Raw genomic sequence first — 12210 nt, forward strand, 5'->3', positions numbered from 1 at the left:
CTACCCCCAATCTAGCACTGGCAGCCAGTATTATTCCGCTTCATGACAAGCACAAGGGAGGAGCAAGGAATCTTGGGCAATAAAAACAAGTTCATCCTCTCCCATACTCTCAGCAAGCAATGAGGGAGGTTAGCACTGCTCCCTGCTCTCCAGGATGACAACTAAAGGGAAAATGCTTCCAGCTACTGCTCAGCCTTACTAGGGATTAAACCTGGCTGCAAACCTTCCCCTGATAAGGACTGGCTAGGTTAGGAGAGAGATATGAACACCCAGAAAAAGAATAGAGGAGAATCATTACCAAAAGGCAAATACTACTGGCTTAACAACTTACTTTTTTCTTTCCTTATCTCTTTTAAGAGTTTGCGATCCTCCAGCCTGCTGAGCCTGAGATTGGAGCAATTCAGCTGCCGTCTTCCTCTGTTTAAATGCATTTACTTCATCATCCAGAGACTTCTTCTTATCCTCTAGCTTCTTTTTTTCATCCTGATGTAACTTCTTCAGGCGATCAAACTTTTCATGCAGCTAAAAGGGACGGAAAGGTGTGAGCACAACCCAGCACTACCAGATATTCTGTTCACAAGGAGAATATGGAAGGACCCCATGGGATCTGAGCTTGCAGTCTCCGCTGGACTCTACATCACTTCTAGCCCCCTGAGCTGAGACCATGTAGACAAAGAGCAGGGAACACTCTCCTTCCACAACAGCTCACAAACCAGGCAGCGTTCTAGTGACGCAGCACTGCACAGACTAACAGGAGAGGATTGGGAGCGTATAATCATAAAAAAATATAGTCCGTTTTCAGGGGTCTCTGCCTTACTCCTCTTTAAAGGTCAGTAAATTAAGGGATTTTTCACAATGCTAAGGAAGTTGTATGGATATATTTTTTATACGACAAGCTTGTATCAGGGGCTGTTTCTCTCCTTGAATTTTGCCACACTGCTACTCTCCATCAGTATCAATGTCACTTCCATGGCGCTGTACACTGCAAGCACCGTGATCTAGTTTTGTCCTACAGGATGAACACCTTAATGTCCCTAAGACCCCAAGCTAAACTTTAGAACTCTTGATAAGGGAGTCCTAAACCACACTCTGAAGGAAGCGCTTTGGCAGCAGCTGCCTGCTTGGGAGTGGATCTATCACTCACAACCGTGAAGAGACAAGTACTGCAGCCTTCACCTCTTTTTCAGCCTCCTTCAGCTCCGCTTCTTTTTCCTTGACCCTCTGGACAAACATTTGCCTCATTGCCTCTTCCTTTTTCTGCAGTTCCCCCAGAAACTCATTTCTTTTGGCTTCGTAAGTTTCTTGTAAGCTAAAAAGAAAGGAAAGTCCAGTGACTTGACTTAGAACAAAATCTGTTTTCCCTGAGCCTCTGAAATCAGGCCCTCACCACAAATATTGCTTGCCCACAGCACACTTGGTACTCAGCCACCCACATGTGCCCGAGGTCATCTTTATCCATTCCTGGGATCCGTAAGATGTTGCACTTTTCTGTATGCTGAATGTTGGGCAATTCAAAGTGACCAGCTGGCCACAAGCACTCGTTCAGAGGGACACTGCTGTGTCTGCGGCACAGGCACTTCTACTCCTATACTTGCAATTCTACAGTCAGTCCTGCACAGGCTCTGCATGTTTTCACCTCCTCTCACTCAGCCAGCACCTTTGCTGAAGTTTGGGTTTATCTGACCTGGCAGGTTTTCTTGCTGCACTGGTTCTTCACGTGCTCTTTCAAGGACACACACGTACACACACAGATGCACAGCGCATCTAACAAAGCCTCTCTCAAGCTCTCCTGTCTCCTCCAGGGATCCCACCTGAAGGGTTTGCTGTCTGGATCAGTGTCCTTGAAACCCATCTCTTCCAGTTTACATCGCCGGTACAGCTCATAGTGGCGCGTGTGGGTCTGTTCGCGAAGGTCTTCCATGTTCACGCGGATCAGCATCTCCCGCAGCTTCACGAAGTCGCAGTGAGCTTCGTTCTCCACTGGAAGAAGACACGATAAGGACTAAGACGGAGGCAGAAACAAAGGTCTCCTCCCACACTTCCCACCTGTTTACTCTTCCAAAAAGTTTAACAGCTCTTCTGAGCAGAGAAAGCTGTCACTGTAGGCCTGACACAAGGATTTAACAAAGGGTAATTTCCAGTGAGATAGTAAAGTTCAGTGGTCCCTTGCTCCTCTTATGCAGCTCACTGCCTCCTGGCAGAAGTGTCACCATTCATGTCATGAATATCCCGGGGCTCAACTCACCCTGCACTGTGCCCCAGGGGTACTGACGAGCTTTCATCATTTTGTTTCCTATTTTCAGCTCCTCCGTGCTCCCGATCACTGCAAACGGCAAGTGGGCCTGCAACACATTTAATGATACCCGTGTTAGCTCCTATCAACCCTGGCTGACTTGTCAGCAGGCAGAGATCAGTACAGCCACCGAGCAAGACATCATTATGCACACACTAATTGCAGGGAGTCTAGTCACTGGCCACTAGCCCAAGACAAGAGGGGAGAAGGGAGGGTCCTTTTCGGAAACCTTGTTAGTGCTACCGCTCTACATCCTCTACCTGGCTGATCCTCCCAGCCACAGGTCTCAGGTGAGATGAGCCAGTGCAAGACTAGCATCAGAACGAGAGCTCGAACAACGTGCTGCGCGGCTCTGACTGCGGTGCTGTCCCAGGGGCTTGCCGTGGCTGAGGAGAACATCTGCACAAGCACAGAAGCAATAAAAGAGGTCTTGGAGCCTTCTTGATTTTATTCCCCCCACCACCCCTTCAGCTCACACTGGAGCACAAGGAAACTCACTCTGTTGGACTGTGAGATTGAAGTCCCTCCTTCACCCACAGAGTAACAGCTCTTTCTTCCTGCTTGCTTCAGCCCTGGTGAGGAAGGGCTGGACACACAGCCCTGCACTGCATCAGCCTCTCCATCCCTGCTGAGCCGGGGGGGTGGGACTCAGCATTGCCTGGGGCTGTGCTAAGCCTGCCCCTTGCTCACACTCCAGAGTGCCTCACACTTCCTGCAGCTGAGTTGGGGCTCATCCTCAGCATCTGCTCTCCTAAATCATATCACAAAATCGTACAATGGTTTGGTTGGAAGGGGCTTTAAAGATCATCTAACCCCCTGCCATAGGCAGACTCCTTCCACTAGACCAGGTTGCTCAAAGCTCTGCCCAACCTGGCCTTGAACACTGCCAGGGATGGGCCATCCACAGCCTCTCTGGGCAACCTATACATATGCCTCACTACACTTACAGTGAAAAATTTCTTCCTTACATCTAATGTAAATCTACCCTCTTTCAGTTTAAGGCCATTACCCCTTTTTCTGTCAATACATACCCTTGTAAAAAGTCCCTCTCCTTTTCTCATAAGGGGTATTTTTAACATTCTATAACATATTGATAACAAAGAGAGAGTACTGATTACAGTTGAGTATTAATTGCACTGTTTTATTCTATCTACGTATATACACCAAGGATTTGTTATTATGGTGCTCATATCAGGTTCATTTAGTCTTAATTAATTATATATATAAATGTGTGGAAAAAAGTTAACATCTACAGCAATATACATGTTTTAATAGTACACCTTTTGATAACACTTTCCCCAGTTACTATGCTAATAATTTCAGAATAAGATTATTGCCTATCTTTGTCTGAGTAACGTAGAAAAACATCACCTGAAACTAATTCATTGTACTCATATAGGTGCTTAAACTCTACCAAGGGAATTTGAAACCGATGTTGTAATAGATAATGCAAAATATTTCAGAATTCATAGTTTAGTTGCCGTTAATTTAAGCAGTGATGCTGTCTGTGCTGTGTTCAGCAAGGATAGGGTTATTTTCAAAAGATGCTGCTGCCCAACCTGGCCTTGAACACTGCCAGGGATGGGCCATCCACAGCCTCTCTGGGCAACCTGTGCCAGTGCCTCATCACCCTCACGGTGAAGAAATTCCCTATATCGAACCTAAATCTACCCCCTTTCAGTTTAAAGCCATTACCTCTCATCCTATCACTACATGCCCTTGTAAAAAGTCCCTCTCCAGCTTTGCTGTAGGCCCCCTTTAACTACTGGAAGGATGCTATAAGGTCTCTCCAGTCTTCTCCAGGCTTAACAACCACAGCTCTCTCTGCCTATCTTCATAGAAGAGGTGCTCCAGCCCTCTGATTGTCTTCGTAGTCCTCCTCTAGACTTGCTCTAATGGTCCATGTCCTTCTCATGCTGGACACGCCAGGGCTGAAGGCAGTACTCCAGGTGGGGTCTCTCGAGACCAACTTTCTGGGCTGTGAGCGCACATTGCTGGCTCATACTCAGTTTTTCACCTACCAACACCAGACATTTCCCCTCCAGGACACAGGATCAGGCAAATGTTTGCTAGTGTCAATGCAGTCCCCACTGGTGAACCTCTCCTCCACAGCCCACCGCTGCTGCCCACTTCTCTTCCCATCCTGCCGCTTCTGCCTGAAAGCTTCCAGACCTCCCTCTTGGCATCTTCAGACTGTCCATGAGGAGCATCCTATGGCTGACTTCTACCACAGCTGTTAATGCTTTTTGTTTGCTTCATATCCAGGTCCCCAGGAGAGTGAAGTAAGGGGATTTCTGAGGGAAAAGCAAGTGCTGGGAGCAAGAGGAGCAACATGAGTCAGTGGCAGAAACACCATGCTACGGCCTCACAGGCAAAGCCTGAACCTTGGCCATCCACAGGCCCAGCTACCCTCAGCAGCAGAGTCACTTCCTCCACTGGTACCAACTGTTTGGCTGCTGTCTTTGCCAGGGAGAAAACGTTGGTGATTTCCCTCTTCCATCAGCAAAGAAGTTCTAGCTTCCATCAAGCGGGACAGTTCATGTAGCTACATGTGGTTTCATTTACCTAGCAGGTGCAGGGAGAGTATTTTCTCCAGTAATTAGACTAATTCATTCAAAATGGAAAAGCCAACAGGGAGTTGAAAGAACACGAAAGCTTGTTTTTCTTATTTAAGAATAAAATCCAGATGGGAAGAGACCTAAAAAATTCTGGACAGTTGGTTCAGTTTTCTCTGAACTTGTAAATATACGCTTGGTGGGAGTCTCAAAAAGACCAAATCACTGTTGAGAAAAATCAGGCATCTTGTTATGAAGATTTCTTTGATCTGATTATTTTCCAAATACTTCACTGGACGCTTTTGATCACAGTTAAATAGTTTTGTTTCTGATCATGATGGCACAGATTTTAAATCTTTCAGTTAATCAATTCCTGCCAGATCAGGCCATATTTTTGCCGTTTAATAAACCAATCTGGAATGCAAAAAACTCTGGAAAAAAATTCGTAATGCATCCAGTTCAAGTGGAATATAATAAAGTAAAATGCATATGAAATGGTGAGTTTTCCTATTTTAAAGCCTAATTTTACTTTTCATGTAAAAGACAACTAACAACAGGGTATAAGCAAAACAGTAAGTAGTCAAAAGACCAGTCTCAATTTTCTCTGTAAGAAAAGGAAACAAAAACTAACTGATCTGGACAAGATGCTGGTCATCAAGAAGCACCACTTAAGCATGAAGACTGCATTTATACTCTTTCAAATATGAAAGACAGTGAAGACAGGCAAAGACAGTGAAGCTTTCTGTAGAGAATTACAAACACAAAGGTTCAGGTAATGATTCAAACCAACAGTTACCCTTTCCTCAATTTTAAACATGACTAAAATTGGAAATTTAAGTCACAAACCTAAATCAACCCATCCCGGCTCTTTTACTGATCTCAATCTCTCCATAAGCTCAGCTCCTGCCTGAAGGATAAGCAGATTTGTCTTATGTTGCTAATAAAAATCAGGTTTTGGATAGAAGTTTTCCAGGTCTGCAAAACTGCTTTGATGAGATTCAGATTCTGGCCTGTTTAGTCCCCATATACTCCTGGTAATTATGATTTATATCAGTTTAATGGAGAATTTAAAGAGTTGATCTCTCTGTGCAGTGGCTGACACAACCCAGAACATCTGTAACCAGAGACAGCAATTCCCTCCTAGGAGACATGTAAATGGCTGGAAGATGAGCAGCGGTTTACCTCCGCCCTCGAAGGGCCAAGGGGAGGAGGTCTTCTCCCTTTGCCATCATATCTCTGCTTCCCTGAGGATGGAGTGACGCTGCATCTCCATTTCCAGGACTAACTGTATTCCTACACAGTGAGAGCACTAAGCACTGTGAAAAATGCCATCACAAAACTACTCTGAGCAGTAAACCACCACTGACAGCTCTTAGGATAAACTTCATGATTCTTCACAACACCCTACAACCATTAGACCAAGCAACAACACAAAAGCACATCAGCAGGACCTGTACTACATCAAGAGCAGTTAAGCAAGCAACTTCTCCTGCTTGCTTTCCTGTAAAAAGCCTTCTGGAAAATGGGAGCACAGTCAGGATGTCCTGCCAGAGGTGCCAAGGGACAGCTTGCTCCGTCTTCAAGGAGGCACAGGCAGGCACCCGCAATGCTGGGAACACCAGAGCCAGAACAAGCAGCTGCAGGCACCTCGAGGCATGTCTGGCCCGAGTTGTGTACTGTTTCACAAGGTGCTGTTTAAGCTGTGTAACTCCTTGCCGCAGGATCCTGGAAGTTCACTGGTGTGGGGCATCAGGTGATGCGTGGGACAGAAATCCAGAAAAACCCTTGAGCTGAACGGGGTTGGATTCTGTGGAAGTGAAGCGTTCCCCTTCTTATATACACCCCAAAGTGACCAAAAGCAGATGTTTAGGGAAGAGAAGGGCCACTTTCTTGGACTGGATGGGCCTCTGGTCCCACCCTTGTGTTTTATTTCTCACATCAGCACTTGGATGTAGCTCAAGTGAAGCCACAGCTCTAACCAGCCTCATTGTATTCCCCTGTCCACCTGTTCTGGCCAACAGCACCAGAGCCAAAGGGCCAAACCAGACAAAGGACCTAGTTAAATAACTTGATCAATAATAAAATAGCAACACAGTGCAGACAGGAGTCCCAGAAGCAGCCAGGCAAAGGGGCTCTGTGCAAGGATAGCCACAGGCAAGAGGAGACACCCACAGAGGCAGGACTTTGCAGGAAACACCAGCCCAGGAGAGCTGAACTGTTTGGTACGAAAAATGCAGGGTGAGATGTAGAGACACACACGTCTGTAGAGAGCCTGAAGAGAGCCTGACCCTCACACCAGCTGGGTAATACGCATCTGATTAATTCATAACCCAGGACTGTCCTCGCTCTCCACAGCCAGGCATCACCACCTGTCTCATTTCCTACGTGTCCCTCGATAGACATGAATTAGGACAAGGAAGGGGAAGCCTGGGATGACGCTACAAGGATGGGATCCCTGTGAAATTCTCTGGTTTTAAGATACAAAATAAAAGGCAAAGCAGACTTAAGAAGCACCCCAATACGGGCCACCAACCCCTACAGTGACAGTGTTGTTCTGCGAGAGGAGGAAGCCCCAAGCCACTTACATTCATTGTTCCGTTTATCTCCGCCACTGACTCGTCATCTGTTGGGAACTGGTAGATCTGAACCCCGTTGCTGACCAGTTCGCTTGTGATTTTAATTTTAAATTTGGTCAGCTCACTCTTGGAAATGGCATCGGATTTGGCAATGATGGGAATGATGTTCACCTGGAAAGAAAAAGAGTGGCAAGAAGTCCTCAGCTTTGCTCCAGGGAGGTTTTCCAAGTCTGCAATGCAACTTAAAAAAACCTTTAAAGCGTTCAATAAACCTACAGGATTTATCTGCCAACCCAGTCATCTCCACTAGCATAAGGGCTATTCAAGGTGGAGAGATGTGCTCTTTCCAGCAGACACATGTCGAAGAGGAACTCTGCCCAGGAAGAGTTAAACATGCCTACCTTGCTGTCAAGCTTCTTCATTGTTACCAAGTCCAGGGATTTCAGCGAGTGGCCTGTCGGAGCAATGAAGTACAAGCAAGCATGGATCCGGGTGTCGTGGTAGTTGTGCAAGACCCTTTTTATCTTCAGCTCTTCTTGTAAGTAGGCTTCAAACTGAGCATCGATGAACTCAACAATGGGCTTATAGCTTTGTTGAAAGGAAACAAAACAAAACAAAAAAGAGATATACATCTCACAGTCAGAGAGGAAACAGACAGTTCTCTTTTACTTGCTTCTAAGAAACAAGACATAGATTTCACTTCCCAAGACCAATTGTCTCACTCTCCCTTCCTTCCCACGCATAAAAAAATTTAAAGTTGCACAGCTGACAAGGAGATGTGGTCCTAAATCAGCCCCTAGCAGCCTGTTTGACAAAACACAGTACTGGAGACTGGGCAGAGGGCAGGAGACATACCAGCCCCTCCAGGGAAAGTGCACTCTTGAAATGGGGGTGTGAGAGACTTTTAAAAGGAAGGATAACATAGGCTCATCCACAGCAGTGTATAACTCTCGCTTGCACTTGGAGCGAATGGCTGGCTGCTGTCACAGCCCCAAGGCCTGCAGGTGGAAGACAAGTCTCCCCACTCAGTATTACCTTTGCCCACTGCTCTGGGGCAGGAAGTCCCTGCAACTCCCTCGCAAGGCCACCTGAAATACAGAGCCTGTCGCACTGACAATGTGAAGGACTATCAGTGCATCTTAAACAAAACTAGGAAGAAAATCTAACAGTCTCAACACCTGCAATGCTGGTGTGAAGATACACCTTGGAGACAGCCTGGTAGAGTCGCACACCCCTGAACCACCAGTCTGGGACGTAAGCTGCCAGAAATACTTCCCCATGTTCGCTGCACAGTTATTGTGCTTCCTTTGGCAACACAAAAGAGCCCTGTCTGACGTGGCTGTGAAGCCAAGCGGGCACTGGACCACGCCAGTGGTGTGTTGACAGCTTGCGGTCAGCACAGCACCAGGAAACAAGCACAGATACTCTCCACTCCCCGTACCAGATGAATTTGCCAGCAGGGCAGATACTGCGGTGAGAGCATGAGAAAAGCTGCTTTGATAGCTGGAGCAGTGCTAACACAGCACAGCCTCCGTCTTCTCCTCTACCTGCCCCTTCCCAAAGAGATGACAAGGACAACCCATAAGAAGGAAGGAAGAAAACTTTACAATGCGGTCTGGCCCAACTAGGGCCAGGGAGAGACCCGGCATGAGAAAACCAGGTCGCAATACAATCTCCCCTTTCACTCACCTGTCCTCTTTGTTGATCTGATCCCCAAAGCCCACTGTGCTCACAATAGTCAGCTTGAGATTGACATTGCTCTCCTGCAGGTCATAGGTATTGGATTTCAGCTGGACCCCAGGCTGAGAGTGAGATGCCGGGTCACCTTCAAACTTGGTGTTGAAAAGTGTGTCCATGAGGGTGGACTTACCGAGACCAGTTTCCCCTATTGGAGAAAAAGAGAGTTGAAATGTCCTGTTGAATATTAACATGGCTTGGCCTTTCAGCTTCCAAACATTAACAGGGGTGAAATTGTAGCAGATGAAAGCAGATGTCATGCTCCAAAGGCATCGTCTGGCAAGCAGAAAGCAACATACAATGGGAGGTCTGTATTCTGGGCAAATTACATTTCACAGTCTAATGGCCATTAATATCGTTAGAAAATAGAGATGAAAAGAAAGAGGTGAAGAGGCGAAGGGGAAAGCATCATTCAGATCTGCATAAACCCACAACTAACACTGCAGAAGATGCTGTGGGAGGGAGAGAAATGGGCCTGTCGTATTAAAGGTGCAGAAGTCTCACTGGGGCTTATTGCCATTTGTAAGAAAAGATGCTCCAGATCAATATGTCTCTAATAAGCAGCCTCTGAAATAGCCTGCTTCCGTGCAGAAATACTGAGCATTGGTTCCAGCCTTACAGCAATTTGGGCAGTTCTTTCCTGTATACACCACAGATTGAGTTGCGGGATCAGCCTTCCAGACTGGGAGGGGACATTTTCTGTATTATCTGGTTTCCGTACCTCAGGGGTTACACAGCTATACAATTCCCCAAAATCTGCTTCCAAAAGTTCTGCAGCACTGAACTGTTATTTGGATTCCATCTATAGACAGGGAACTATATCCTTGTCTGGAAGGAAGAGACAAATCCCAGAGACCAGTCTTAAATTTCTTTTAGGTTTATCCCAGGAAGGACAAAACGAACCCCTCCATGCACTCATTTGACGGGGCAGTCTCCCTTACCACGCTCCCACACTGGAGCCAGCTTTCTGAGCTCAAAGATTGGTGCTAAACCCGTAAGCAGCCTGGTTGGCTGCCCTAAGAGGGCCGTAGTGTTTTGGGGAAATAGCAGTTTCTGATCTGGCTCTTGCTGTAACTTTAGGAGCCAGCTGAACCCCACCCGCTGCGAAGGCTGCTCCTCCACCCTGCTGCAGGGCCACAGGAGACGGTGTCCGGCTGAAGCAGCCTCCCCCTCCCTCCCTGAGCCTTCAGCTCCCAACCAAGACCACTTCATCATTTTACTACTTTGCTCAAAAGAAAAGAGCTTCTTGTTTTTGTAGGTTTAGAGCTCTGCAACAGATCCAAACTCGCATGAAATGACCGATTCAACAAGGGGAAACTCCTCCCCATCCTCCCCCGTCCAAATCTCTGAGCCTCACCCCTGCAAGCAGGCAAATTCCTCGCTCTTAGCCCCACAAGGGACTTCTCTCACTCAAGGCTGAAGTACATGACAGGCAGGGCAGGGCAAACATGCACTGCTCTGGGAACTGAGTGGTCTTTGATTGCCAGGATCGTATACCAAGTATCTTTCCAGAGGCAGCAAGATTCATTAACATTTGAAAGTCAACCTACACCGTGAGCTGCAGAGCTGCCTGGGAGCCAGCAAAGAGCTTGAGCTCCATCACTGATTGATGCCAGCGATGGCCAGAACAGATACAAGTCCGGCTGCAACTCGCACCAAATCTCTTTGCAATCTGAAAAGGAGACGGAGTCAGCACCAGGGGCTGGCGTTGCTGCAGTCCCTTGTGCTACAGCAAAGCATCAGCTGTATCCAGCTCTGTACCCCTCTGATCAGAGTGCACCGGCATGAGGAAGGCAGGGGGACCCAGCAAAGCACAAGGTTATCTCTGTCACTGGAAGAATGAGCTGGACCATCCAGAAGACTCATGGCTGATCACAATAAGCCCTTCATTGACTTGGAATCTCATAGTGCAGGCTTTGGGGTACCCCAGATGGAGATCAGGTGCACAAGGCACAGCAGACCAGAGCATCTCCATAGTCTGGACACGGACTTTGAGAGTTAACAGCAGACACTCTGCCCAACCCGCCAGGCCCTTCTCAGGGATTCCAGGAAAACAGTGGCGTTAAAAAAAAGGCAAAAATCTGAACAGCCTGAGAAGGCTGCAGCATTTCCAGATCCCCTGCCAAGGGATGGGTGGGACAGAGCAGGGAGCTGGCTGCTCGCCTGTGAATGCCAGGATCCCTGATGGGGCGTCTCAGGACAGGGGAGCTCATCAGCCCTGCGGTGTGGGAGCATCATCCACACAGCAGCCTGCAAAGCCTCCTCCTGTGCCACTGCCCCACGTTCTCCATCCCACAACCTGGCAGGCCCCAGCGCAAGGTCAGATCCAGCAGCCTGTGCCCCGAGTGTCTAGGGCTGCAGGACAGGGTGACAGAGGAGCAGCATCAACCAGGCCACGGAGCCGCTCTCTGCAGCGGATACACAAGGTCATGAGTAAATCACACAGGCTTCCAGGCAGACAACACACCCTGTAAGGCACCTCTCATTTCTGCCTCCCTCCTTCTTTAGGGTGAAAGGTGTTCTTGCAAGGCCAAGTCTATTGTTTGAACACATCCTGAACCTGTTAATCGTTGCCTACTTCAGTCTAATGTGTTGTTTCCAGCAGGAGTGACTCTGTCAGAGGGGCCAGAAGTGCATAACAGATGCAGGCACATGTTTAAGACAGAACACGCTTCTATAGTCCATCTCATGTCAGCTACAGAGGGCCAGCAAAGGCAGCCTTGAATTCACACGCTGAGGTTTTCCTTTTGGAAGGAGGATATCCAAACCGGTAAGATGTTTTTCCGTAAGTGGGAGCTGCTCATCCAAACACCTACAACTTCATGCTTAAAACCCAAAACACCCAGCCACTAACAACAGCATCTCAGACGTGAAGGCTGCACACCAGAAGTGACACTCAGCCAACAGATTCACCTGTCCCTGCACTGAGTAACCCCAGAGACACAGTGCAGCACCAAAGCCTGTCAGGACAGAGGAGGATGGAGGAGAGAGGAATAACAGTCTCAGCTACAAGAAAGACAACGTTAATGCTGAAAGAGAGACATGGGAT

General features: G+C 47.6%; 1 protein-coding gene across 3 annotated transcripts in view; it reads right to left on the reverse strand.

Moving 5' to 3' along the window:
- SEPT6 (septin 6) overlaps positions 1 to 12210 on the reverse strand; it is a 24045-nt gene that overhangs the window by 7206 nt on the left and 4629 nt on the right. For all 3 annotated transcript variants that reach the window (XM_010133103.1, XM_010133102.1, XM_010133104.1), the window contains exons 2-8: positions 9114 to 9309; positions 7826 to 8012; positions 7434 to 7595; positions 2246 to 2342; positions 1812 to 1980; positions 1177 to 1309; positions 332 to 522 (exon numbers count right to left, since the gene is read on the reverse strand). In XM_010133103.1, the coding sequence (XP_010131405.1) occupies positions 332 to 522; positions 1177 to 1309; positions 1812 to 1980; positions 2246 to 2342; positions 7434 to 7595; positions 7826 to 8012; positions 9114 to 9280 (1106 nt within the window). In that variant the 5' untranslated portion in view covers positions 9281 to 9309. The remainder of the gene's footprint in view (positions 1 to 331; positions 523 to 1176; positions 1310 to 1811; positions 1981 to 2245; positions 2343 to 7433; positions 7596 to 7825; positions 8013 to 9113; positions 9310 to 12210) is intronic.

The sequence above is a fragment of the Buceros rhinoceros genome, unplaced genomic scaffold (genome assembly GCF_000710305.1).
Source record: "Buceros rhinoceros silvestris isolate BGI_N320 unplaced genomic scaffold, ASM71030v1 scaffold36303, whole genome shotgun sequence".
NCBI lineage: Eukaryota > Metazoa > Chordata > Aves > Bucerotiformes > Bucerotidae > Buceros > Buceros rhinoceros.